Source organism: Macaca fascicularis, chromosome 17, assembly GCF_037993035.2.
Source record: "Macaca fascicularis isolate 582-1 chromosome 17, T2T-MFA8v1.1".
In the NCBI taxonomy this organism is placed as follows: Eukaryota; Metazoa; Chordata; class Mammalia; order Primates; family Cercopithecidae; genus Macaca; species Macaca fascicularis.
Window position 1 is genome coordinate 57,247,163 of NC_088391.1, and position 26,827 is coordinate 57,273,989.

The following is a 26,827-nucleotide window of genomic DNA, read 5'->3' on the forward strand; positions in this document are numbered from 1 at the left end:
CCTCTGAACTGGAAAGAGTTAATTTCCCAAACTTTAAACTTGTTGACTTAGGATTGGGTTCAGAGGAAGGGAATCCAGAAGCCCAACATGCCAGCAAAAGGGTAAAGTTTTTTTTAAACTGTCAGGCTTTTGGTCTCCCTCTCCCTGTGCAAACTGGTAAAAGGCCTAGGAAGTTTTGAGCTGTGCTTTCTGCTCCCCTGGCTTTATTTTGATACTTGTTTTATAATAACCTGTTTTGTCTGCTCTTGCCTTCAGGCCATCAAACTCCAAACAGTGATGCAATCAGAGCCTCTGATGATGGCCTCATCTACTGGGAATCCTTAGGTCGCTGAGGGAGCTCTGACTGCCATTTACACAACACAGAGCCCCCTGTCAGCAGGAAGCAGGTCTTCGTCCTTTAATTGCAGTTAGATGTACCACTTTAGACGGGGGAAGGAGACAGCCAGGTGAGAGGGGGTCCGTGCAGAACCTCCAGCCAACCTGCGCGCTGAGGGGGAGCCTCAGGAAGTTCATGATGTTTGCAGTGGAGAAGAGCCTGGCCCCTCCTCTTCCTGGGTGGAACCTGGGATTGGAACAGATGGGTGGGAAACACTCCAGCAAGGGACTCTGGCCTAGTGAGAGTCCCTGTTTCCCCCCTTTATTTTCCTTTTCACCCAATAAAACCCTGTCTGACTCACCATTCAAATTGTCTGTGAGCCTGAATTTTTGTGGCCATGAGACAAAGAACCTCACCTTTAGCTGAACTAAGGAAAAGTCCTGCAATAAATGGACATTCTGTATTTCATCTGGAAACTGTCCTTTAGTATTATTAAAATCCAGGCACTCATGTATTTGTCAGCCACACTAATCTGCGTAATTCTCAATCACTGGCAGAAATACATGTTAAAATAGCATTAAGGTAAATTTGGGGGAGTTTGGACAAATTACTATGGTTTCTTTAAAAATTTCAAATTGTTTTGTAACTCTAGATAATTGTATGTCTCTATTAAGGTGCATATGTATGTTTATATGTATCTAAAGATAAATATATTAATTTGATATTATGAGAATATATTATTTATAATTAGTAATGTTATTTTCCGTAATATAACTTTATTTTGAGGTATTTAAAAAGTTAATTTTATACTTCTAAGAGTTACTGATATCAGCAAGTTTCTTTATTTTTAGATATAGATACTGATTTGCATATCTATTTATCTCTCATTTTTACCACTCTCAAATTACTATAAACACGGATTGACAAATAATAATTTTCTCCCATCGGGAAGATTACATATCCAGGGTTAAGTAAATGCCATTTCTCTTTGTTATTTCTTAGAAGAATGGATCACATGACAGCAGCTATGGAAATGAGATTCCATGCAGTACACCAGGGAAAGTTGACATTACCCTTACTTTACACTAGGAGGCATATTGTTACTATAGACTTTTCCACCATACTAAACATACTATATTTACGACCTCTTAAAGAAGCTTAAACATGATAAAATATTACTAGCTTTAAAATTTTTATAGTAAACAGTATTCAAAGATAATTCTTTTGTAAGAAATAAAGTCATATTTGAGATTGACAACTTCTAGCAGACAAAACTGTGTCCTTGCTTATTTTATATCAATAGCTTAACTACATTAAGTAATATTATAGAAAATTATCCTGTGGTACCCCCTTTTAAAATAAAACGGTAGTAAAACATTAAAGTGTACTGTGAAAAGTTAATATTTAAGAAATTCTTCAAAATCATAAAGTGAGAATAACTGCCTTTAAGAAAAACAATGAACACACTGTAGAAAAAAAATGTTTTACTATGTATTTTATTAGTCTTTAGAAAATGGGTGTTTTGGAGTCTCCATCAGGCGTGGTAAATACAAATAAAAAGTTACCCAAAAATAATTTTTAAAATAAAACTTTTAGAATTTGAAACTAACGATTTTCTAGAATTTTATTTATTTGTTAAGTGTGTAACAGTGATTTTACAGTTCAGAATTCACCATGGTAATTTTTTAAGCTTGAAACTTTGCTAAATAACTAAGATACATGTTTTGCTGCTTCTATACCTTTTCAGTATCTATTGATAAGAATAATGATAATTAAATGTAGTAATTTTCTAAGTTAAGCTTGCATTATATGCCAGCAACCCTGTGGCTCCGAGTTAGGATCTAGGTTAGTCTGACCCCACCATCTGTGTTCTTAATCGCAATTTTACATTACTTCCAAATATCCACCATTAGCTATGTGTAGAGCTCAAATATCCCTGAAGCTTTCAAATAATTTTCTGGCTGTACATTCTTAATTTTTTGATCTTTGCTCCCATCCTGCCCCTACCTCTGCTTGGCCTAAATATAAGGTTGCAGTGATTTCTGTCTTAAACTTCTTCTGTCTCCTCTAATTATCATACTTAGAATTTTATTCACTTTCTGTGTTGTAAGTTTTCAATTTCCAATTTTCAATCACATTTCTAGTTCCAAATAATCTTGCACAGCAGCTTAGACTTTAAAATTAAAAGAGTTAATTCCTAATCTGATTTTATTTTATATTCTCTTTTTTAATTATGCAATTTTCCAATAAATCTTGCAAATCAAAGAAATATTCTCAATTTTTCCTTTTATCTCCTATATCCAAATGAAATCTATCCTAGACTTTCCAAAATTCAAAATCTGGTCCCAACCTATGTCTCAATCCATTTATTCTGTTCAAGTAAGTGACAATTTGTTTACTGTCACTTACTTGAACAGTTAATCACTTATTGAGCATCTACTGTGTTTCAGGCCTTTTAATTTTTATAAAAATATTCTCAGATAATACCAGGCTCATTCTGGTGGTTAAGTATCTGAGACTTAAAGACCATGTTGACACTAATTTTACATGGATATGCTTTAAACAAACTGAGATTTTAACTTCTATGCCCTACTGGCCATGACCTTTTATAGGCCAAAGAAGGCTACACTGCATACAAACGCACACACACATACACACACAGACTTTACTTCAGTAAGATCTATTCATCCCATGTCACTTGTTTAAAGCATCACTTTATCTACAGATTCTTTATTGATTCTTTATCCAAGGCTTATTCTATGCTAAAACCCACTTTTTTGTATATTTACTAGTATTTATTCTAACACACTAATTTTATTGGTATCTAGTACTTTCTCTCCAACAAAAATCAGTGTTCCTTTATTTGTCTTTTTTATGGTTTATAACATCTTCATAGCATCACAGCTTCATAGTTCATAGAACAAAATTGCAAAACAATTTCAGGAACCTCACATATTCCTAAAAATCTACCTGTGGTCCTCTTGGACCAAGTAATACAGGCTACGAACTCTTGCACTAAATTAGAAGTTGTTTAAGCTTACTGAGTCTTGTTTTTAATGTCTTTCACCCAAACCTAACATAGTACCTAGTACGTAATTGACTTAACATGAATGTTTGCAGAATGAATAGATAAGTGAATTTAAAAATTGGTGAATCATGTAAAGCTCAAATGAATAATGTATACTAAGGTATGTCAAGGTAATATTTATATAAGTTTAATACGAGTTTCTAAAAGTTTAATATAGACTGTGGCAAACAAACTCTAGGGTGATCCCTCATGATGCCCATCTCCTGATGTTTATGACCATTTGTCACCTTGAGTGTAGACGAGACCTGAGGCTTGCTTCTAATCAGCAAAATAAAGCAAAGATGATGGGAAATCACTCTGATGGTTATGTTAAGTTATATAAGACTCTATCTTGATACAGACATACTATAGAGACCTTGTCTGTCTAGCTGGCCTTGAAGAACTAAGTAGTAATGTTAACAGGTCTACATGGCTAGCAGCTGAGTGTGGCCTCTAAGAGCTGAAGGCAATCCCCAGCTGACAGGCATGGAGAATAGAAAAGTGAGCAAATAGTCCTTAGAGCTTAATGAGGAGACAATTGCTAATCAAATAATCGTACCTATTTTCTTTGAGGTAAAGGTATAAGGTTCATAATAAGAAAGTATTGTTCCAGTGAAAAGAGCACTTATAGAGGAGTCGGCGTCTATGAGTTTTATTGTAGACTCATAAACTATGTGACTTCAGGCAAAGCACTTTTCTTTTTATGCCTCTGTATAAAACACTGTTATACCAGATGAGCTGTAGGGTCCTAAGATCTAAATTTTTATTGATCTAATATCAAAAACAAACAAAAAACAAAACAAAACAAAAACACTAAAAACTGCAGAAGTAGTTCTCTCACAAGTTATTTATCCTATCAGCAGACTATTTGACCAACGCATTGTGTTAACATTTAATTTCTCAAACTTCTTCTTAAAAATAAGATTACTGTCCTATAATTAAAAAATGCATCCCCAGTAGTGATTGCGTTGAGTCATGTACTGTGTTAAACCATGTATTCACTGAAGGACGTCTCTCTGAATAGCAAAAGCTGTGGAGTCAGACACTCCTGAGTTCATATTCTGGGGCTCACTTACTGGCAAGCAGGCTTCCCCCCCCCTTTTTCTTTTTTAAGAGACAGAATCTTATCATGTCACCAGGGCTGGAGTGCCTGGGCATGATCATAGATTACTTCAAGCTCAAACTCCAAGGCTCAGGCAATCCTCCCACCTCAGCCTCCTTAGTAGCTAGGACTACAGGCACACACCACTTCACTTGACTAATTTTTAAAATTTTCTGTAAAGACACGGTCTTGTTATGTTCTTCAGGCTGGTCTCCAACTCCTGGCTTCAAGTTATTCTCCTGCCTGAGCGTCCCAAATTGCTAGAATTATAGGCATGAGCCACTGCACCCAGGTCACACTCAGCAGTTTTAGACAATTAACTTAAAATTTCTGAATTTAAGTTTACTTATAATACTATCTAATTTACAGTAATAGTGTGGGATCATATACAATGTATCAAAATATTTACTAGAATTCCTGGGTCATAAATAGGACTTATTAAATATTAACCATAAATGTCAGGTATTAAAACTATACTCTGAGAAATTCATCAACCGATTCATAACATAGTCTAGATAAAGTCAGAGGCACATGACAGGCAGGCTTTTCAAAGGAAATCTAACTTGTAATTTTGTACATGATTAAACAGCAGAAAATCCTTTAAAATAACATTTAAAGAAATATTGGATACAGAAATAACTCTATTCATGATTCTCAATGGGACAAGATTAAGACTTAATTTTGAATTAGTGGTAATAAACTGTTCCTGATCTGAACACATAATTGTTTTTGTCTGCTCTTGAATTAGTGAAATTCTTTCATCATCCTAGTTATATTTGTTTAAAAAATAAGAATCCTCAATTGAAAATCATTTTACCATTTTCTTAGAATTAATGGTTTCATTGAATTTTACATAGTTTATGATCATGTCAATGAGTTAACTTCTTAAGTAAATATGATTTACTGCTACTTGGGAATGGAATAAATCTTTACCTACAGTAAAAGGTAACAAAATTCAGTGCAATAAATACTGCACATGTGTGCATCATTTGTAGGGCAGTTGATTAAGTGCGCTGTAGGACTTGGATATTCCTAGAACCCAGAGACCCTATCTATTTGGTTACCAGAAGGATACAAGTTAGGCCCTACCTTCAACTTCTCTTGGGCACCCTACAGACAGACATTTGTGGTTAACAGTTTTATTGCTAAGTTCCAGAGGGAAGTTTTTAAAGACTTTATTTTACTTAAAAGGTCTTTAATGGGAGCAGTTATCAGTTTATGTTCTAGTCTTACAAATACACAAGTAATTGCTGAAAATCTCTGCTTAATTGCAACGTCATTAGAAACATACTTAAATGTATGAAATATGCTTGCTATATACAAAAATATCCACCCATACTTGTGTACAGTATACAGTAAACCTTATTTTTGAATCAAAACAATAGAGAAAGAAAGAGGAAATAAAATGTGAGCTCAAGTATCTTACATATTGATTCTGAGCTTTATACCAGTCTGCCACTTGTATTTTGGAAAATTTACAACATGTGAAAAAATAGTGAGCCTAATGTAATAACTACCCATATAGCCATCACCCAATCTCAACAGATACTAATATTTTATTGTTTAATGTATTCCCACCATTATTATTATTGTTATTATTTTGATAGAGTAATATTAAGGCAAATTCCCAGACATTATATTGTTTCTTTTATACTCTTCATAATCGATCACTATCAATGATAAATTTCTCCTAACAAAACACAATTCTATTATTACTTCTAGCAAATAATTTTAAAATATCATTTAAAAGCCAGCCCACACTCTTACGTCTACAATTATCTCAAAATTTTAGTGTCTTTTTATCATATTGAAGAAAGGAAGAAACCAACAAAATTTTAGGTCGCCATTAGAGTTTTTTAGGACACCAGCTCATTCTGTAAATTGATATTCAAATCAAGTATGTATATTGCATTTCCTGTAAGAACTGTATTTCAGGCTACTCAATAATTAAAGGAGGGAAGTTCTTCACATATGTTCTTTAAAGCCACTTGGCAAAAGAGAAATAATCCCTTTTGTATATCATTTTCATATCTATCCACTGTACATTTAAACTGAATGCTGATATAATCATTTTATCAATAAACAAATATAATTTTACACAATTATTTTTGATAATAATTTTGAAATGCTAATATATGTTGAGTTTATTTTTTTCATACGTACATATATGTATTCCTTTGCCTACTCCACTTTTGGCCAACATATATTGGCTCTTTTTTTTTTTTGAGACAGGGTCTCACTCTGTCACCCATGCTGTAGTGTTGTGGTGTCTGTCATCTCGGCTCACTGCAATTTCTGCCTCCTGGGTTCAAGTGATTCTGTTGCTTCAGCCTCCTGAGTAGCTGGGATTACAGGCACGTGTCACCACACCTGGCTCATTTTTTTTTGTATTTTTAGTAGAAACGGGGTTTCACCATGTTGGCCAGGCTGGTCTCGAACTTCTGACCTCAAATGATCTGCCCTCCTCAGTCTCCCAAAGTGCTGGGATTAAAGATGTGAGCCATGGCACCTGGCCTAGATGTTGACTTTATAATCATTGATTAGATGAGGATGAGACAGGATGGAGAACAGTAGGAAAGCAGTTAATTTGCAAAGCTGTAAACCTATCATGAGATTTTTTTTTTTTCTTGTTGCTGAGGCAAAAAGAAAATAGAAGAGTTGTGCTTTTGATGAAAAAATATCAAGAAAATCAGTGGGAGTCTCTGATCCTAGATGTTAAATACATTCACTCAACCCGATTGGGAAGAAGAAAGAGAAGTGAAAGGGGAGGGAATATAAAGAGGACAGATTCTGTATCATGTTTGTTGAGCAGAACTCAGAGAAACCTAGAGGATAAAGATTAGAAAGTCCTTGAGGCTAGATTACATAGTAGAGTCCAGGGAGTCAGGAAGATCCCCAAGAGTAGTGATACATGCTGTCCATCTAGACATGGGAGTCCAAAGATAAACTCACTGAAAACCTATTTACTATCCCTATGGCATGAGGTATCAGCAATTTCCCAGAGTCCAGGAGGACTGGAATGAAGGCAGTCTCATTTGAGATCCCTCTGGGCAGATGAGGCAATGGACATAAAAGCGGATCAATGACCCAAGGTTGAGAATATTGCACTTCCTTTTGATGATGACGATCCCCTGGAATTGAGATAAAAAAGAACTGAAGTTTCTGTCATACCAATGCAATGGGGATTCGATATTTTTAAAAAATGGAAGGAAAAAAATGAAAACTCTATTTCCAGCACACAAAAATTAGTGACATATGAGTCATACTTTATGTAGTAGAGACTGCTTTAGATTTACATCAACATCATTCTTACAAAACCTATCAATTATTGCTTAATTTGCAAACAATTTGTTTTTGGCAATGCAGGTAAAGACTTTCATCATTTACTTATTGTTTTAATTGAGTTAGATATAATATAAAATCGATAATGCTAATAATCCAAATGCATAAAATTGGGAATAAAGAAGAATATTGTAGATCAGTATTATTAGATCAAATGCCACTCTGTGTGTGTGTGTGTGTGTGTGTGTGTGTGTGTGTGTGTTTAGAAGCAATAACCTATATTGAAGCTTGAAGTTTACAAAAATGTCTCCACATGTTATTACCATTTGTATTAATTTCTTTGAAAAAAATACCTACTGGAAATAGTTACTATAGAAATTAGTACTAGCTCTCAATGACTTTCTTTATATGAACTATATTTGAAAAAATAGAAATATAGATAAGTATAATCAAAATTACTTAGTACTTCTACAGATAATACTGACATCCAATAGAAACCTATTTTACGTGCTATAAAATCACAACTCTTCAGGAACTATCAAAGCCCAGTCAAAAAATTCCACTGAATTCAAAGGGGACAATAGAGAACTAAATAGCAAGATTATTGCTAGAGATGATTACTGCATCAATATCACTGTACCTCACTTCACAAATTTCTCATAGCTAATTACCAAAAATGTGACTGCAAAATTTAAAGATAATATGTAATAATTCTATCCTAATATGAATGAACATTCAGTTTGACTATCTTAATATTTCTAGGCCATTCTAATTAATTCTGCTCTAGACATTTACAAAGGAGGTTTAAATTTTATGTCCCATTAAATGTCAAGAGAACTGCTAGCCTCTAGGGGCTCTCAGGGTCTCTCGCTTCTCCACTTTCTCTTTTCTCCCCTTCCCAGTGATGAACAAGGCACTGTTACAACCTAAGAGCCCTGTTCTTTCCTGTTTAAAGACATTTTATTGATCATTATGCTTGTGAGTGATGTCACTGTGTTGGGTGAATGTTGGACTGCCCAAGGTTGTGCTGTCCATTGGGTCTCTTTTTCCATGTGACTAGGTTGATAAAATGTCTAGAGATTTCTTGAAGCTAGTTTTAAAGGTTTTTGATTGTTTGCTTTTTTTTCCTGGTTTCGAACCTCGGCTATCTTTTTCCATCTGGCACCTGGCCCATTGCCACTGCCTAGGTCAAAATCATTGGGTAAATTGTTATATGTATTGGATAATATTTTGGCCTAGGGAGCTTAGTTTAAACATACTTTAAAAGCTAGGAAAAATATTTTTTTTTCTTTTCCCTTTTCTATGATTGGAAAACTCAAACATGGGCTCTCTTAAGTGTGAGCTTAGGAGAAAGCAGAGCTATATTGGTAAAAATCATTTCTAGCCTAAAAATCAAAGACAAATACAAAACAAAACTTGTCTGTCCATTTGGTCTAGATATTTGGTCTAGATGAACTTACCAACCATCAAAAACCTGCTACTTTTTTCTCATTCATGTTTTTTTTTTCTTTCTTGAAAATATATTTCTCTTAGAGACTTCAGACTCTTAGACTGTGTTAGACTCTGATTAAAGTATTCAAAGTATCCCTGAATCTCTTGACAAACAAACAAACAAAAAATAAAATGAAATATTACCACATGATTCTTTTTAGCAATATATTTATCATAATAACTTTATACATTTGCCTTTAATTTAGAATTTACTATTTCTGAAAACTAAGCTATAAAACATAAACCAAATTTTTTATTATAATACCTATGTTTTGAAACACTCCCACACTTGAGGAAAAGGTGGTCTTGCTCTGTTTCCCAGGCTGGAGTGCAGTTGTGTGATTATAGCTCACTGCTGCCCCAGACTCCTGGCCTCAAGTGAACCTCTTGGCTTAGCCTCCCTAGCATCTGGGACTACAAGCACGTGCTGCCATGCCAGGCTATAATACATATTTAAGTGAGCCTTTGCACATAAGCCTAAATTTTACTTTTCTCCAAATATATTTTCAGTAAGGCACTATTTCTTATGAGTCAACACAGTTTTCATTTTTGTGCATATATATTGCTGCTATGATAGTGAAGGTATAGATAACATAATTTTGCAATTTTTTTTCTTTACTCAGATACTTCTCTGTTGGCCCTGGCTGACAGACAAAAACATTCTATGGCAAATAAAATATATAACTCTCATTTTATCCCTATAGCTATTAAATTTGAAAAGCTGCCTTTGCTTTCTAGTTGAAATAAATTTTTAAATCTCTAATTCAATTAGTTAACTAGAAAATTACCCAGATGTTCATTGGTTTCTGCAACCCATTGATTAAATTTACTGTACCCAGATATTCTTGCATATGCATCTAAAATATTTCATTATTCTAGCTAAAAAAATCATGAAATATTGTCTTAATCTTATTCATTATAAATATTCTACCTAGAATTGCACATGCTGCAAATACTTTGAAGATATCTTTGTAAATTAACTTTGGTAAACTCTATAGACATGTCCTAAAACAATTTGTGCAACTGTTTTTGAAATGGGACTCTTTCTTGTTTGGTTTTGTCTGAGGTCCATAGACAAGAGGAGTCAACCACTCACACACACTTAGAGAAAACGTGGTCAGGAACCAGCTGTGAAACTCTTAGCTTTACTCCAACAAGAGATGTTTTAAAGTTGGATAGGGCAAAGTCAGAGACTAGGAAAACAGTTTTGAAAGAGCTGTGTGAATTCCACCTACACAAACCTCTTCACAGAAGTCTAGAGAAGGTTGATTCAATGAAACCACTTAGATTCAGTGGTGCTTACACTGGTCAAAACCTTGAAATTGAAAGAGGATAGTTCTCGTTCTCCCAAATTCAGTGTAATAATAAGAGGTTGCTTCTTTGGGTATGTCCTGTTCTCCTCTATGTGTGAAATCAAAAGATGCACTTATGTTTTCTTTATGTGACCAAGGTATAGGACATGAAATAGCAAAAGCCAGAGGTGGCAGGGAGTTTACTTAGATCCTCCTGAAAGAGTTCCTTGAGTAGAGAAAATTGTTGGTAGAGAGAAGATAAAATGTAACTTTGCCTGTCTTGTATTTGCCAATGAGAAGAGATTTCCAAAAATGGGGACATGCTGGGGATTGGGAGGAGGCATACCTAAGAAAGAACTCTCTCTTTCTTTGGACAAAAAGAAGCAGTTTAAAATTCTGGAAGTCAGAGAACACCAATGCTGTATTACTATCACAGAACTGGTTAAGAAAGCCTTTTTGTACGTTTTACCTCCTCTTGGTATTCCTACTTCCACCATAGAAATGCCAGAGATATTTTCATGTTCGAAAAAATAAGAAGCAAAATAGGCATAAAATTAAGAAAAAGTCATCATACTTCAATTTCCCACTTCATGCAACCAGTTTGGAGCATGCTCAAGACGAGTTAAACAAACAAAAACAAGCAAAAACATTTTTTTTTTTTTGCTCTGATTAGTTTAGATGCATTTTTAAAATTACTATTTGTATTATTTACTTCTTAGAGCAATTTTAGGATCACAGCAAAATTGAGATAAATGTACAGAAATTTCTTATATATCTCTTGCTCCCACACATGCATAGCTTTCCCCACCATGAACATACCCCACCAGAAAATAATTTGAATTTAAGTAAAATAGAAATTACGGTCATTAGACTGGGGATAATAATTGATGAAATGGTCTTTTATTTATTTAATAAAAATAAGCTAGTCAGTTTGTTTTATTAGCAAAATCATTAGCACTTGCCCAAGATTTCCTCCAAAGGCCAAGGAAAACACGCCCCCCAACAATGTTTATTTGGAGTGGGCAATGATTTCTGGAGTGGGGTATGGGTCTGTGAAGAATAAAAGTTTTGGCCAAATATATCTTCCTCAACATATCAGTAAAATAACAAATTATCCAAGAATTCAAGTAGACGATAAAGGAAATACAACCCCTAAATTGTTATCTCCCCTCTTTACACTTGTTTTAATCACGATTTAATCCTTTTTTTTTAAATTTTCTGGTAAAACCCAGAAAATCTGACAGACAAATTCTAAAATACCTTTAACTCTAATATTCTTTATTTGTTTTTGTAAAGTGTTCGCTGGAAAATCAAATTTCATACGACACTTCTATACACAAATAGATATTTCTTTTTTTTATTGACTATTCTACTTAACTATTTTTGCAGTTCTAAAACGTGTTCAAATTTTGTAAGATCTCTGACATCAGAATATCTTGCAACAAATGGCTTCTTTCAGTTATATTTATAGCATGTTTTTTTTCTTTTTTAATGGTTCATAAAATGAAGACATATCATACAATTTAACAGCCAAAATCATATCAAACATATTAAATGTGTACCTCAAAGAATACAACAACTATAAAGCCAGCAAGAAAACAATGAGATGTTCATCCTTGCACCCTACAATTACTGTTGAAAGCTCAAGTGCACAACAAAACCAGAACAACTCCAAGCAATCAAAATTTTGAAGGGGACTCACCAGAGTTGGGATCAGAGTTGCCATCTGCTTCGGTCCTCTTGTCCGGAGAGGCCTGGTCATAGAATTCGTCCTGTGGCTGAACCAGAGGAAGAGGGTGTGAGATCAGGGTTCCACTACCCACCGGCTCGTGGTCTCCTAGACCACTGTCACTGCAGCTTTCCTGGGAGCCATCAGGGAGGTGAAACGTAACACGGCGCTGCGACTACAAAGAAGACCACAGGACATGCTGATTAACACTCCTCTCAAATAAAACAGACCTAGTGGAACACAAAATCAAAACACTTTCAACAAGTGACACAATGTAAAAGCAAAATAAACCAAACTAGGAACAAAGCTAAGAACAAGTATTAATTATATGCCATTTACTATGTAATGGCCAACCAGCAAAATACCAAAAAGAATTTCAATCTTGTATAATTCACGACCTTAAAACTAAAGTTGGGGCTTTGAAAAGTGTAACAAGAGAGGCAAAACAAAACTAAACAAAACTCATACTAGTCGACAAAATTACAGAAAAAAATTTAAATAAGATGAAATATGCAAATATGCTTTTGATAAATCTAAATAAATACTTAGAAAATGCAACATTTCATTTCTTTTGAATGGCCAGACACTGCACTTACTTGATGTTTTTAGCATAACATTTGTAGTCAATATATTTCCTACAGTACCGCCTGTCTTCTATTTTTTTTTTTTTTTTTTTTTTTTTTTTTTTTGAGACGGAGTTTTGCTCTTGTTGCCCAGGCTGGAGTGCAATGGCGCGATCTTGTCTCACTGCAACCTCCGCCTCCCGGGTTCAAGTGATTCTCTTGCCTCAGCCTCCCAAGTAGCTGGGATTTCAGGCACATACCACCATGCCTGGCTAATTTTTTGTTGTTGTTGTTTGTTTGTTTGTTGTTTTTTTGAGATGGAGTCTCGCTCTGTGGCCCAGACTGGAGTGCAGTGGCGCGATCTCAGCTCACTGCAAGCTCTGCCTCTCAGGTTCACGCCATTCTCCTGCCTCAGCCTCCCAAGCAGCTGGGACTACGGGCGCCCACCACCACTCCTGGCTAATTTTTTGTATTTTTATTTGAGACGGAGTTTCACCGTGTTAGCCAGAATGGTCTCGATCTCCTGACCTCGTGATCCACCCACCTCGGCCTCCCAAAGTGCTAGGATTACAGGCGTGAGCCACTGCGCCTGGCCATGCCAGGCTAATTTTTTTGTATTTTTAGTAGAGACGAGGTTTCACCATGTTGGCCAGGCTGATCTTGAACTCCTGACCTCAGGTGATCTGCCCGCCTCAGCTTCCCAAAGTGCTGGGATTACAGGCATGATCCACCATGCCCAGCCTACCTGCTATTTTTAAAGGACACCGTATCCATGTGAGTGTCCCTAAAGGAATACTGGAATAATTAATGAAAATTATTATTTGAAGAGTCTCGGGTTCTACTGACTGAGCTAGCTGTGCTAAAATTATTATTTTAAATAACCAAGTTCTATGCAATTGCCATTGATATATATAAAAAGAAGACTATATTTTAAAAGAGATTAAATTAGAAATTATTCTTGCCCATTGACCCAGATATGAGTCTAGTCTTTGGCTACACTGGTAGTAGAATAGAATATCCTAGTTGAAAGGTATTTGGAATATCACTTTGGTATCTGTTTGCACAATGTCACTCTCAGATATGACCTAAAGTGTATACATGGTAACTTCAATAAACTGTAATGTTTACACAAAAAGTTATTTTATAAAAAATAATGAATAAATTTTAATGTTTCCTCAGCACAGATAAGTTTAGTTCTCTTGGAAAATGCTCTTTTAGCTGCTATGATCCCTGAAACTATCTATAATTATGTGAGGTGGAGATTTAGGCCTTAGAGAATTGTATGCGAGCAGTACATTTGTGTTATTTGAATAAACCCAGTTTTCTTTCTGCTTAGCAGCCAAAAGACCTTTCAATATCATGCCACATATGACCACTTAAATTCAGAATTAATAAAATGATAAATGTATATATCAAAAAATATATAATATACAAGTATATAATGTATAATGTAATCATTTTCTAGTACCTAAAATTTGTGCTTTTCAAGAGACAATTTATAGATTGTATCCATTTCAAAGAAAAAGGATTGCAGTTAGAAACAAAATGGTATAGATAGGTATACTGAAACTCTATGAATGCATACTTATAGACTGACAACCGAAGAGAGCCTATATCCTGTGAGTCACTGGTTTGAATCCAGCTCAGAGTCATAATGGAGAAGAAATGATATCACTTTACTGCTGCTCAATGATCTGTGTGAAATGAGTTGATAGTTCAGTACATTTTTAATGAACTGATGCCAACATCATATAAACTATAATCATAAATAGTACTAATTGCCTCTATTGTAACACATTTCACCTTCATGCACATTTATCTCAAGAATATCATTCCCTTCTCAAAGGTTTTGAAACGTGCCTAGGTGAGTGCTATAGAGAAGGCAAACTAAGCCTGAATATTAATATCTGATATGTATTTCTTCCTGGATAAGAAAGATGATGCTACATGAGTATTTATTGTAGTGTTTACTCTCTTATATATATTTAACTCTTCAGGGAAAGTCAATAATACAAATATTTGCTATTTATGTATCAATATGCCCTCAACCTATCAATATCCTTTTGTGATAAAGACTATACTAGAAAACACACTGTTAACTATGGACGACTATCAAACATAGCTTTTACAGTGACTGATCTACTAAACACTCATAGATTTTAATGTATCTTTGGTATTATCTCTTGAGGAATACCTCTTAACTCTGGTGACTAAAAAAAAAGTCAAGACTTAAGAGAAAAGCAATGAAACAAATGATTCTTGAATCTTTGTAAAGCATTTCTGGAAGTGCCTTAAGCCATTAAGAAGTTTATGTTTCATAGACAGAAGTAAAAAAGAAAAAAAAAATACATCTGTGATATTTTTAAACATAGTTAATACTGTTTTAATGACAGTATTTCTTCCTCATAATGAATGTTTAAATATGCACCACTAGTTATACCTTAATCCTACAGTTCTTGCAGGTTGTCCATGGAACAATTTTTTATTGAGCATCTACTATATACCTGGTACAAAGATTACACTGAAAAGCAAAAGTAAAACATTGTTTTCCAAAATTATTTCAAATATAGCTTATTACAGTACGTTTCACATACACTACACTATTTTTCTTTAACATTTTATAAGTGAGAATAAGAAAAATGTAAGTTTACTATAAATTATTTGAAATGATACACTGTAAATTGGAGTGCTATAATGTTTAAACAATGGAGGCTTATAAAAATCTTTCTGAATTAATTTGACTCAGAGACATTTAAGTCTTAATTGGCAGATTTGTGCACAATTTATCAGTCTGATGGGAGGGAGAGTGGTGATGTGTATGGATTAAAAATCAGTACATGGATATTATGGTATGAAGCAAATTGATGAAACAAACCCATCTTTAATTTATCATCATAATGATTGATGCAAGCAAAAGAATATCTAAATTATCAAGGCAGATGTAAGGAGACGAACTGAGTAAACTGACATGCAGAGAAACAAAGACCAATAGGGTGTAGGAAACAAGGATTTTTGGTGTGTTTAAGGGCTCAGTAGTACTTGCTCTGGTTGAACTGCAGAGCACCAATTTAAAAAGAAGCCGGAACCAGACCTCATGGCTGTTGAATGAGTTCCTGGCTTTGAGAAATAGAAAATAACACCTTGCCTGTGGAAGTGTTGAAAGGCTAAAAATAGTGTTCCTGGTATGCAATACATGACACATAGTAGACAGTGCTCCCGCTATGCAATACTTGACACATAGGAGATAGTCAATAACAAGTAGCTGTAATTATTGAAATTGAAAACTACATTTTTAAAGCTTATGGTCTATCTATGTTTGGCTGGTTTAAAATATGTGATTCCCTCATTCCCCCCTCGTTCACAAGAGAAATATGTGATCCACAGAATTTGGCATGCCTCACCATGCGCCCTATTGATCCTGTCAACTCAGGGCCTTCTCTGAGGTGACACAGCTCTTAGTGTGGGGTGGGAAAGACTGAAAACCGGGAATACATGTTTTCTCCATGGAGAAAGTGAAGACTTGTTCATTATCCTTCCAGTACATCTATAAAGGCATATTCAGAGGAAAAATAATTTACTTACTGCCTCCAAAAATTTTGCATCTTGTTTCATCTTTATGGAAATAAGCTCAGTCTGGGTTATAAATGCAGTCAAATCCTGACTAGCTGAAGAGGGACGCCACATATTACAATAAGACTCCTTCAGCCTCTCCAGAGCTGGGCAGTTACATTTTGTTTTCCTAAGTCTATTTCTTGCCCATTCAATTTTCTCCTGTGGGAAATATTTTTATTATTACTCCTTCTGTCTGGTTAATTGTTTGCCTGTCACATTTGTTTACCTGATTTATCATAGACAGGTTATATCCAGATTCTGGGCTGGCTTGAGAAAGAATAACATGAAAGAACTAACTACTAAGGCTTCCACACTTTATGTTCTGTCAGGACTGCCGCTATGAATCCTGATTAGGCAACGTTTGTATCAGAAGTTCTACTCTACACAATTAATAGTGCCATGTGTTCACACATGGGTGTGTACACGGTCCTGAAAGTCAGAAGGTGACACAATGGTTGGGTTTGAGAAACACCACCAAGAACCTCTACAATACTTTTTTCTTTTTGCAGCTTAGAACAAAAGCAAAAGAAGGAACATTCAAGATGCCTAAAGAAGATATGCATGTCCGGCACTGAGCATTGTTCTTCAAGAGTCGCTGAAAGAGTGAGTCACCTGAGAAATCCCAATCATTGCTTGAATGTTTCTCTTATGTATTTCTTAACGGTATAGAATAGCATGCACAAATGAATGAGTCACATTCAAGCCTACTATTTCAGTCTTATGAATTCAGAGACATTCCTATGTGCAAGGATTTGGGGGTAAATTTCATTGTTTTCTGCATAAAATAGTCTAAAGGTAAGAAAACGGTAAAATGTCTAATAGATGATTAATAAGTTATGTAATATTGTGTAAAGATTACACCATACAGTTGTGTTAAGTATTGACAATACTAACAGTTATGTTAATTAATATGTATTGGCATAGAAAATATTTATAATCTATTGTTAAAGATAAAAACCAGGTTAATAAATATTTTGATAAATTGAATTTTGTTTTTGTTCATGTGTATTCATGTGTGAATCTGCATAAGCTAATTTCTAACCATGCATATACCAAGTGTTTAAAGTAGTATTGTTTGGTCATGTGATGATGGTATTCAAAAACGTTATTATTTTGACCACACTAAAATTTCCACACATTATCTTTGTAATAATAAAACATATCCCAATTTTTAATTGTTTATCTTCATCACTTATAGAAAATTAGAGTTTAATCCAAAAGAACAGAAACATTTGATATATGGCATATGGGTTTTCCCTTGAGCTAAGGAATGCCAAACCATCTTTTGATCCCTTCTCTGTTATTCTCACTTCCATTCTTCACTTTCTTTACCGAGTTTTTTAATCATTGCAGTTAAAGATCCTTGACTTCTCAGGTAACATGATAACAACATGAGTCTAGAACTAAGCCAATTATTACCAACTAAATAAACCAATTATCTAATAATGACTGACATTTAAAATAATTATTGTCCAATGGAATGTTATACATTTATATTATGAAAATAGAAAAAAACAGTTATTTGTAATTGTTTAAATATGATTTTATATAGAGAGAATCTTTAAATATCTTCTCATGGAAATATACCTAATTTTGATTTAATTCCCTTGCCAAGCTTAAGAAATAATATGTCATTTATTTATCTATCATTCTAACTACATATCTATGTATCTGTCTATTGCTAAATAAATACACACACACACACACACAAATACACACACGCCATCCAGAAAGTACTCATGATGAAGTAAAATATAAAACCATGGTAAAATTTTATATTCAAACATGTTTTTGCTTTATCTCTGCATAAATCCAATAAAGATTTGATTTTTCTTTATTTGAAATATTTTCATATATATCTCTTCCGAAGTAGCAAAGGAAATCATTCCAAAGAGGCTTAAGAAATATAGAGACCAGAAACTGCATTTTAACATGCATATTTCTTATAATATTCACTAAAAATATTTTGAACTTCCTTATTTTTTATAAGAACACAATTTAATTGTGATTTATAAGTAACTGTCATAAGGATAGTCTATGGTAAGTTCCTCAATAGCTTCTTACCATCTAAAATCAATACATGCACACATTTCCTCTTAATAAAATCCAAAACTCATTCTGGTTTAGAAAGTAAAGTAAATCGGACCCAAAAAGCGATCTATGGTTATGGCCTAATTTGCTATTACTCTGAATATGTGCAGACTCCACTTAAGGGAAACAAATATTAATACACACATGTACTTCATTCATGTTTGAAAGATGATAATCAAACCTTAAGAAAAGGTTTCTGAATTTATGATTTATGGAAATTACTAGTACCTATGTGTGTTCATTATCAAGGATAATAAATAGTCTTGAAGGATAAAATCACAAACACTTTTCTAGTGATGATAAATAAAATATTTTATGAGCTGAGAATTTTTTTATGAGTCATTTTATCATTTGTAGCTCGAAAATTGACTTAATTTTCTATGCTGTTTATTGGAAGTACTTAACGTTAAAATGGCTCCACTAATGTAGAAATTGCATCCTTTTTTGAGTGGGAAATTGTTTAGAAATTTAATTTTCTGGTGGGGCGTGGTGGCTCATGCCTGTATTCCCAGCACTTTGGGAGGCCGAGGCGGGAGGATCACAAGGTCAGGAGATCGAGAGCATCCTGGGTAATACGGTGAAACCCTGTCTCTACTAAAAATACAAAAAACTACCCTGCTGTGGTGGCGGGCACCTGTGGTTCCAGCTACTCGGGAGACTGAGGGGACAGAATGGCATAAATCCAGAAGGTGGAGCTTGCAGTGAGCCAAGGTTGCGCCACCGCACTCCAGCCTGGGCAACAGAGTGAGACTCCGTCTCAAAAAAAAAAAAAAAAGAAATTTAATTTTTAATTTTCTATTTTTGTCTGTTACATTTTTTTTAGACAAGGAAATAAGGTAAAGTGACTTGTCTATATAGGTTTCAATGAGAGAACAAAACTAAAAACTACAATCTCTGATTTCCAATATAAAGGTATTAGTACTGCTCATTCATCTCTTCACTTAAATAATTATTGAGTACCAATTATATGCTAGACACTATTCTAGCTGCTAATACTACAATGGTCAACAAGACAAATATTATATTCCACAACTTCCTAAATAAGATCATATTCTAAAAAGTAGAATTTCATTAAGCTCCTCGCCATCAGTCCTGACGACTGTTTTGACTAGCAGCTGTGTCACCTTTTCATAATGTCATTCTCTTCTAAATTTTGCAAACTATGCAGACTTAGGCAAGGTCAGTGCGTGAATGGGATACTTTCATTGTATTAATCAGCAGAAATCTAGGTAGGAAAAAAAGGCGAGGGGACTGTATCTGAGTTTATGCCAAAAAAAACCTGCAAAAAAATCTGTTTCCAGCCATAAATTAACATTCACTACCAATTTGTGAACATAACAAATAAAAGGAATATAAAAATATCAAAGACTGCTAGAGTAATTCTGGACTCAAAAACAGAATACATGTGAATTTTGCATGTCTTAATCAGCAATTTTTTTTCATCTAGGTAGTTACAAAAGTATTAACAACCTCAAATAATGAAATAATGATTGATGAAATCAAAAGTAGCAAATTTTTACGAGGAACATATACACATGACATGTTATGAACTTACAATAAATATTTATTTACTGAATGAAGATGAGTTCACCGGAATTGACGTAGGAAATCTAAACGGGACAGAGGAGAAATGAAATATTATTGTCCATCCTTCAGTGTGATTTCTCACGGGAAAAGTCCCCTGTCTCCTCTACAATAACTTTTAAGAACCCTGCCCTGTTTTAGAAGTTCCAAAGTGAAACATGATAACATTCCACTAGCTGTCAGCCTTTCCTCCTTTCCTCTTTGAATTTTTACATTTTGGAATATTTGGAGACAAATGGGAAGGTTCAGTTTGTGTTTGAGAAAAATATGCAACAACTTCACTGATCCTATTTGATAAACGTGAAGGTGTCAGCAATTTTAAAAATAATTTTTTGATTCCTAGTGTTATGCATGTTATATAAAGTAGAAATTGGGCGCAGATGATAACTGGCCATTTGAAGTCAAGCAGTGTTTTCAGAGGAAGTGGAGGAGTTTGTCTGCACTATACTTACTGCTCTTTTCACCAGTTTGCTGTCTGCTGCTAAGCAACTGCTTCGTTTGAGGATAGAGCTGTCAGCTTTTGTTCTAACTTACTACTCAACTGCATGCTTAGTTGTGGAGACTTGTTTTCATGTGTGTGGAAAACTCACATGGACTTAAACTTGGCCTGTTTGATTTGTAAATGTCTTTTTGTGACATGAGTTCCTCAAACTAAGGATCTGCATTTTGTCTGGGATTTGTAAAGTGCATCAAATATCTCTTAGGACTACCTGTGGTAGAGGACTCATATTAATGTCATATGGTGATAAGTAGTATACTGTAATTTGATATTTATTTCTTATGATTTCAGTTAAGTAGCATTTTATCATGTGAAAAAACAATTGGTAGATTTAAGAAACTTGACAGAAAAATATACTGTGTACTCCTTTTGGGTGCAGTCTTGGTGCTTCAATTTAAACATTTGAAACAAACATAAAACAAAACAAAACAAAAAAAAACTCTCCTCTACATCTTTTTCCCCTGTGGGATATTAGAGAGAAAAAAAAAAAAAAGAAAAAAAGGTTCTGAATCAACTTCCCTTTATGGTTTGGGGACATCGCCCTACCCTTATAAGCCTCCTCAGGGGTTCAAAGCAAACAGAGATGATTAAAAATTGTCCGCATTGTTGTTGATTTGCTTCTTACATTCTTATTTATTAGTTCCTGCTATCAGAAACGTCCTCAACCTATTTCTCATTGCCCAGTAGGAATGCGGTACTTTATCTGAGCATACAAAATATAAAATGACTACATTAAACAGGAGCAGCTGTTCCTGAATCTGCAAGCAGAATTTTGCATCTATAAATGATATGTACAGAAATATGGAGGAAAAAACCCAGCAAGAGTCCTTTCCAATTTAGTTTTATAGAAAAAACAAATCCAACTGACAAAGTAAGTTACCCCTACCATATTTACAAAATCAGCATGTGTGATGGTTGTAGCAATTTAATTATAAATTACATTAAATTATCACTATTATTAGGTAAATATATAGATGTCAGAGATACAACATATGGTCTTAGAAAAAGGAGGCTTTACTTTGGATAACAATGTATCACTACAAAGTGTGGGATAAACCTCTTGTCAACGTTTATGACAAAAATGGAATCTGATTCAGTGTCTACTATTCAAGAATTTGTCTCAGTTCCCTGTAGCAGATTTTACAAAAGAAGTAATGGGAATCCCCCTAGCATTCCCCTTGTTAATAATTCTCTATACAAAATAAGACTTGTAAAACCAAAGTAGGCCACGTTTTCAAAGTAAGTTGCAACTTTTAGGACATAGCCCCAATTTCATACAATAATTAACCTCAGACTATGGCCACTTGACTGGGAAAAAAGTTTAAACAGGCACAAATCCACGCAAAGACACACACACACACACACACACACACACACTCACACACACATCTAAACATGCTTTAAACTTTCCTCATGTATTACAGAAAAAGGAAAAGATTGTAATTACCTAGTAAGAATGGAAACTAGTAATTCAAGCCTTTAAAGGACAGATAATGTTATTCCAAGTTAGAGAATGAAACACGAATAGAGAGGTTGAAGAAGTGATCTCTGAAGAAAGTCTCTGAGAAGTATTTTTTTTTAATTTATTTATTATTATTATACTTTAAGTTGTAGGGTACATGTGCATAACGTGCAGGTTTGTTACATATGTATACTTGTGCCATGGTGGTGTGCTGCACTCTGAGAAGTATTATTACTGCACAATAAGGTTGTTTAAAAAATGCTCATGAAGGATTGTTAATTTGCACCTATAATGTAGCATAATCTGTTTCAACTGATCTTATATCACACAATTCAGTTTTATTTCATTTATTTAACTTTTGGATTTTTTGGTTTTGTTTTGTTTTTTTCTGGCGTCTCGCTCTGTCTCCCAGGCTGGAGTGTAATGGCACAATCTTGGCTCACTACAACCTCCACCTCCTGGGTTCAAGCAATTCTCTGGCCTCAGCATCCTGAGTAGCTGGGATCACAGGCACTTTCCATTGCGTCCAGCTAATTTTTGTATTTTTAAAAGAGATGGGGTTTCACCATGTTGGCCAGGCTGGTCTCTAACTCCTGACCTCAAAAATAGTGAAGGAGTAAGAAGCTCTTTGCAATAGTCCTAGATATATATAGCACTGGATATATAATGGATATATAGCACTGACAGATCATGGATTATGATTAAGTCTGAGCCATCAGTCACATCTTTTTCAGCAAAAAAAGAAAAACGTCAATGGGAATGATGTGTTCCTGTAGCATAGCTTTCTAGTCTATGATTCAAGGAGACAGTCATATAACTATTAATTAGCATAGGATTCACAAGAACAAGCAGTCACATTAAAGAACTTGATCCTCTTCAGTAGGTTAATGAGAGGATTAATTTGTATGGAGAAAGTGCATGGTCGTGCATAGTCTACAAAATGTAGGTAAAGATCCTAATTACACTGCAGGCTATGGAAATATGTGCATGCAAGAACAGAACATGACAATGACACTATTGACAAATTACCACATTCTCTCCTCCAGACTCTACGAAAAGCATGACATGTATTTGAGAAATGTTTTCCAGAATGGAGGACAGAGGGGAACCAATAGATTTGGAAAGGACTGTCTCTAGCCATATAAAGGACACAAAAAAGCATCCTTTGAATTTCATCTTAAATCTTAGACTTATTAATAAATGATATGAAGGGACAGATAGATGATGGATGGACAGAGAGATATAGGTAGTTAAATAAATAGAAATATCCATATGGATTGACTATCCAATGCAAAGCTGTGTCTGTAGTTAATTACCAAATAAAAAAAGAAAGTTATGAAAAATTCATTTATTTATTCTTAGTAATGGTATTGTGAAAAATGTTTGTATTGTGAAGTGCAAGCATATTCCAACTGGACTTCTTTTAATTTTCTCAAAGGGTGTCAATAAAAATGTTTGCAGTTGAAATATTTTGATTAGAAATGTACAATATTCAAGCACTATTTCTTTACTTCCAGTTGTGTAAGTGAAGAACAAAATAAAGATACGTTTAGGATGTAGATAAAATGTATATATACATTTGTGAACACATGTATAGGTCTCTATATATTTATGTAACAAAACTGATGTACAAATACCAATACAAACGTACTATTTGTGTCTTAAAATGCAGACTTTATATTTTTAGACAGTAAAATTGTCAAACATATCTGAGATCTTTACTTATTAATGTTGAAAATAAAATCTAAACTTTATTAACTGAATCTCAAAAAGCCTAAATTAATGAAGATAAATTCTGATACATGTTATAGTCCAAAAAAGCCCTTTTCGGCTATGTTCGGTGCCAGGCAACATATAGCCTGACCAGGTAACAAAAAATTACTTGTTTAGAAATATTTCATTGAGTGTAGAATTTATCATATGCAATTGTGGTTATAAGATGAGAAAAACACATCCCGAATTAACAGAAATCTTATAAAGTATCTATTCTATTCTTTGTTAGGTACTTAATGATTAATATGTTATGGCAGTAATACCACTAGATTCTTTAAAGTTTTCAAATTTGTAGTTTTGAATTGTTTTGAGACCTTGCATATTATAGGACACAGCCTCAAGGGGTCAACACTTTGCCTTTCATGACCTGATTTTATTTTATTTTTTTGAAACAGCTAAAATACATTAGTAGTAGTGAACAGTACTTTTTAAAAAAGAAATTATAAAGTAAAAATGGCACATTTTCTTCAGTAGCTTAACAATTATATTTGAGGACCTTTACAAAAGTGGAATTCCAAAATATTTTGAGAAATCACAATATTAAGTGTAGCTATGAATGAGGACAAATTTGAAGGACAACAGTCATTTACATGCATAATTTCTGTTCTTTAAATAAAGATCAGTCTCAATTTTATTCTCAACTTACATGCAGAAATGTTCTTTTTGGATTATAAATTTAGTAATAATAGTAAAGGCAGTATGGTATGAGATAATGTGATGAATAGTGGACTTCATAAGGGGTTTTGAATCATAGAAATCTGAGAAAAAGTTTATGAAACAAGTTTTCAACATACATATTGAAAAGTAACAGATATGGAAATAATATCAAGATATTTTGGGAAGTTTTAATAAGCATTAATCAGTAGATGGAAAAACACGGACGTCTTGATAAGCTGGAGGAAAATATGTTTTAAGCCTCTCTCGCTTTGAAAAATGTAGTATGTAACTACTACTCTACTCTGCTAGAATCAGTGTCCTTACAATGATCTTAAGGAAACAGAAACTAACCCAGTTGGAATAAACATGAATAAGATTTTATATCTCTTTTCTGCTGGGGAGAAGAGTCTTTGCTCTGAACAGTCGAAGTAGCTGGACTTCATTTTTTTTTAACCCACCTATTATTTCAGACAGCCACTGTGACTTTGAGTCTGATATTTGAAACAAAAATCACTCCTACATTTCAGCTATAACTGCTACTCGCCCTATGGATTTTCAGTTAGTTTGTCCTTTGAAAACATTACCGAGTCACCTATCTCAGTTATTTGTGTACTAGGGATAATTTGTTTCCTCTGGATACAAATATTAAATTCAAACATATGTCAAGAACTTCTATATGTCAAAAGCTTCTGTAAGTTTAGGTAGCTTCTGTAAAATACTGAATTGTACCAAAAAATGTAGTTACTTTAGAAGGCATGACATTCTCAAGCATTATGTTCTAAATGTGGATAGAGCAATCTAGAAGGTAAACATCCTAAAATAGTAGCAATATGTTTTTTGAAGATAAAAATATAAACACTAGTAAGTTCTCTTGACTCTAAGATCTAAACAATGTACACAGAATTGCCTTCTCATTTTTGTCTAGGGCAGAGAGGGAAAGATAGTTTCAAAATAAAGTGTGTGCAAAATTTCCCACACCTGGGGGATCTTACTGTCTAATACATTTGGCCTATACGTTAAAATTCAAGAACAATAAAACAGCCTGCAATTAGAAAAAAACATTAATTTTTCTAAAATTTATACATAGGCTCACAAATATCAGAAATACATTATTGTATGTATATAATGTTAAAGATGATGAACAAATTGCTAGTCTGATATAACTTTTTCAATGAAATTATTATAGTCAACGGTTGCTTAAAAATGTGTATTGAAACAAAATGGAGGAGAAATAAAAACAAATAAAAGAAAAATTTTATTATCTAGGTTTTAAAAAAACCCGTAAAACACAATGAGTTAACACTAACATAACTATAGATTGTATTAATAAAAATGCATCAATACTGGTTCATCCTATGTAATAGATGTCACACTCATGCAAAATGTTAATCGTAGGGAAAACTGTGTTCAATAAGACAGTGTATATAAGAATTCTTTGTACTTTCGGCACGATTTTTCTGTCAGCCTAAAACTGCCCTAAAAATAGTCTTAAAAAAAAAGATTAGAAAGAGAAAGTAGACAAACTTTTGTAGTAAAAATAAGAGATTTTGGGCAATCTTCAAATAATTTAAATGATAGCACTGTTCTATATTATGTTGAAACTTATTTCTATTGAGCCTGTGTGCATGAGAGCATGTATGTGTGTTAGTGATATAGATAATTATGTATCATCATTCTTATATTTAGCCCTGAATGAGCCATTTTACATCAGTCATCAAGGCTCTATATTCATATAATTACATGTATTTCAAAAAAAGTACTTCTGCTTCCACAAATTTGTAATTGCGGTCCTCAATAGTCCTTGGCTTCTATTTTTTAATTTTTTAAACAGTATAGACTTTAAAGTTTCTACATTAAATAGACATTTAAAAATATTTTATAATGATTTAAAGAAATATTTATTATCCAAGAGACATATTTCAGAGAGTTAACTTCATGAAGATGAAATGAAATGCTCCTCATATCAGAAAATAATTCTGATCTAGTTCATGTCCTGGTCTGACAGATGGAAGAAGACAGATGATGGCACTTTGAGAATTAAGAAATCACCTTTCCTGGAATACATCATAGAGCTGTCTGTAGAAGGCATCTTATCTGAGGCTTCACCAGCTGATAAAGCACACAGAGAATGCAGTTCAGACATCTTGTTTTATCACTGACTTTTCATAGGTACAAAAATCTAGAAGAGTTTCATCAGACTTGCAGTTTGGGTGATAACCAATCAAACACAGCAGTTCAGCAATATTAGTTACTAAGAAACTCTGATAGAAAAAAGTTATTTTAGTGCAAGAGTATGATCTTATGACC

General features: G+C 33.9%; 1 protein-coding gene and 1 non-coding gene across 10 annotated transcripts in view; both read right to left on the minus strand.

Moving 5' to 3' along the window:
• PCDH9 (protocadherin 9) overlaps positions 1–26,827 on the minus strand; it is a 956,768-nt gene that overhangs the window by 341,366 nt on the left and 588,575 nt on the right. For 5 of the 9 annotated variants that reach the window (XM_005585977.5, XM_015439324.4, XM_005585976.5 and 2 more), the window contains one exon: positions 12,253–12,454. In XM_005585977.5, the coding sequence (XP_005586034.1) occupies positions 12,253–12,454 (202 nt within the window). The remainder of the gene's footprint in view (positions 1–12,252; positions 12,455–26,827) is intronic. The other 4 variants (XM_005585979.5, XM_015439327.4, XM_005585978.5 and 1 more) reach the window with 1 other exon arrangement.
• LOC123569890 (U7 small nuclear RNA) lies at positions 11,760–11,821 on the minus strand. The gene has a single exon (XR_006693775.2). It is a non-coding gene; the product is annotated as a U7 small nuclear RNA (small nuclear RNA).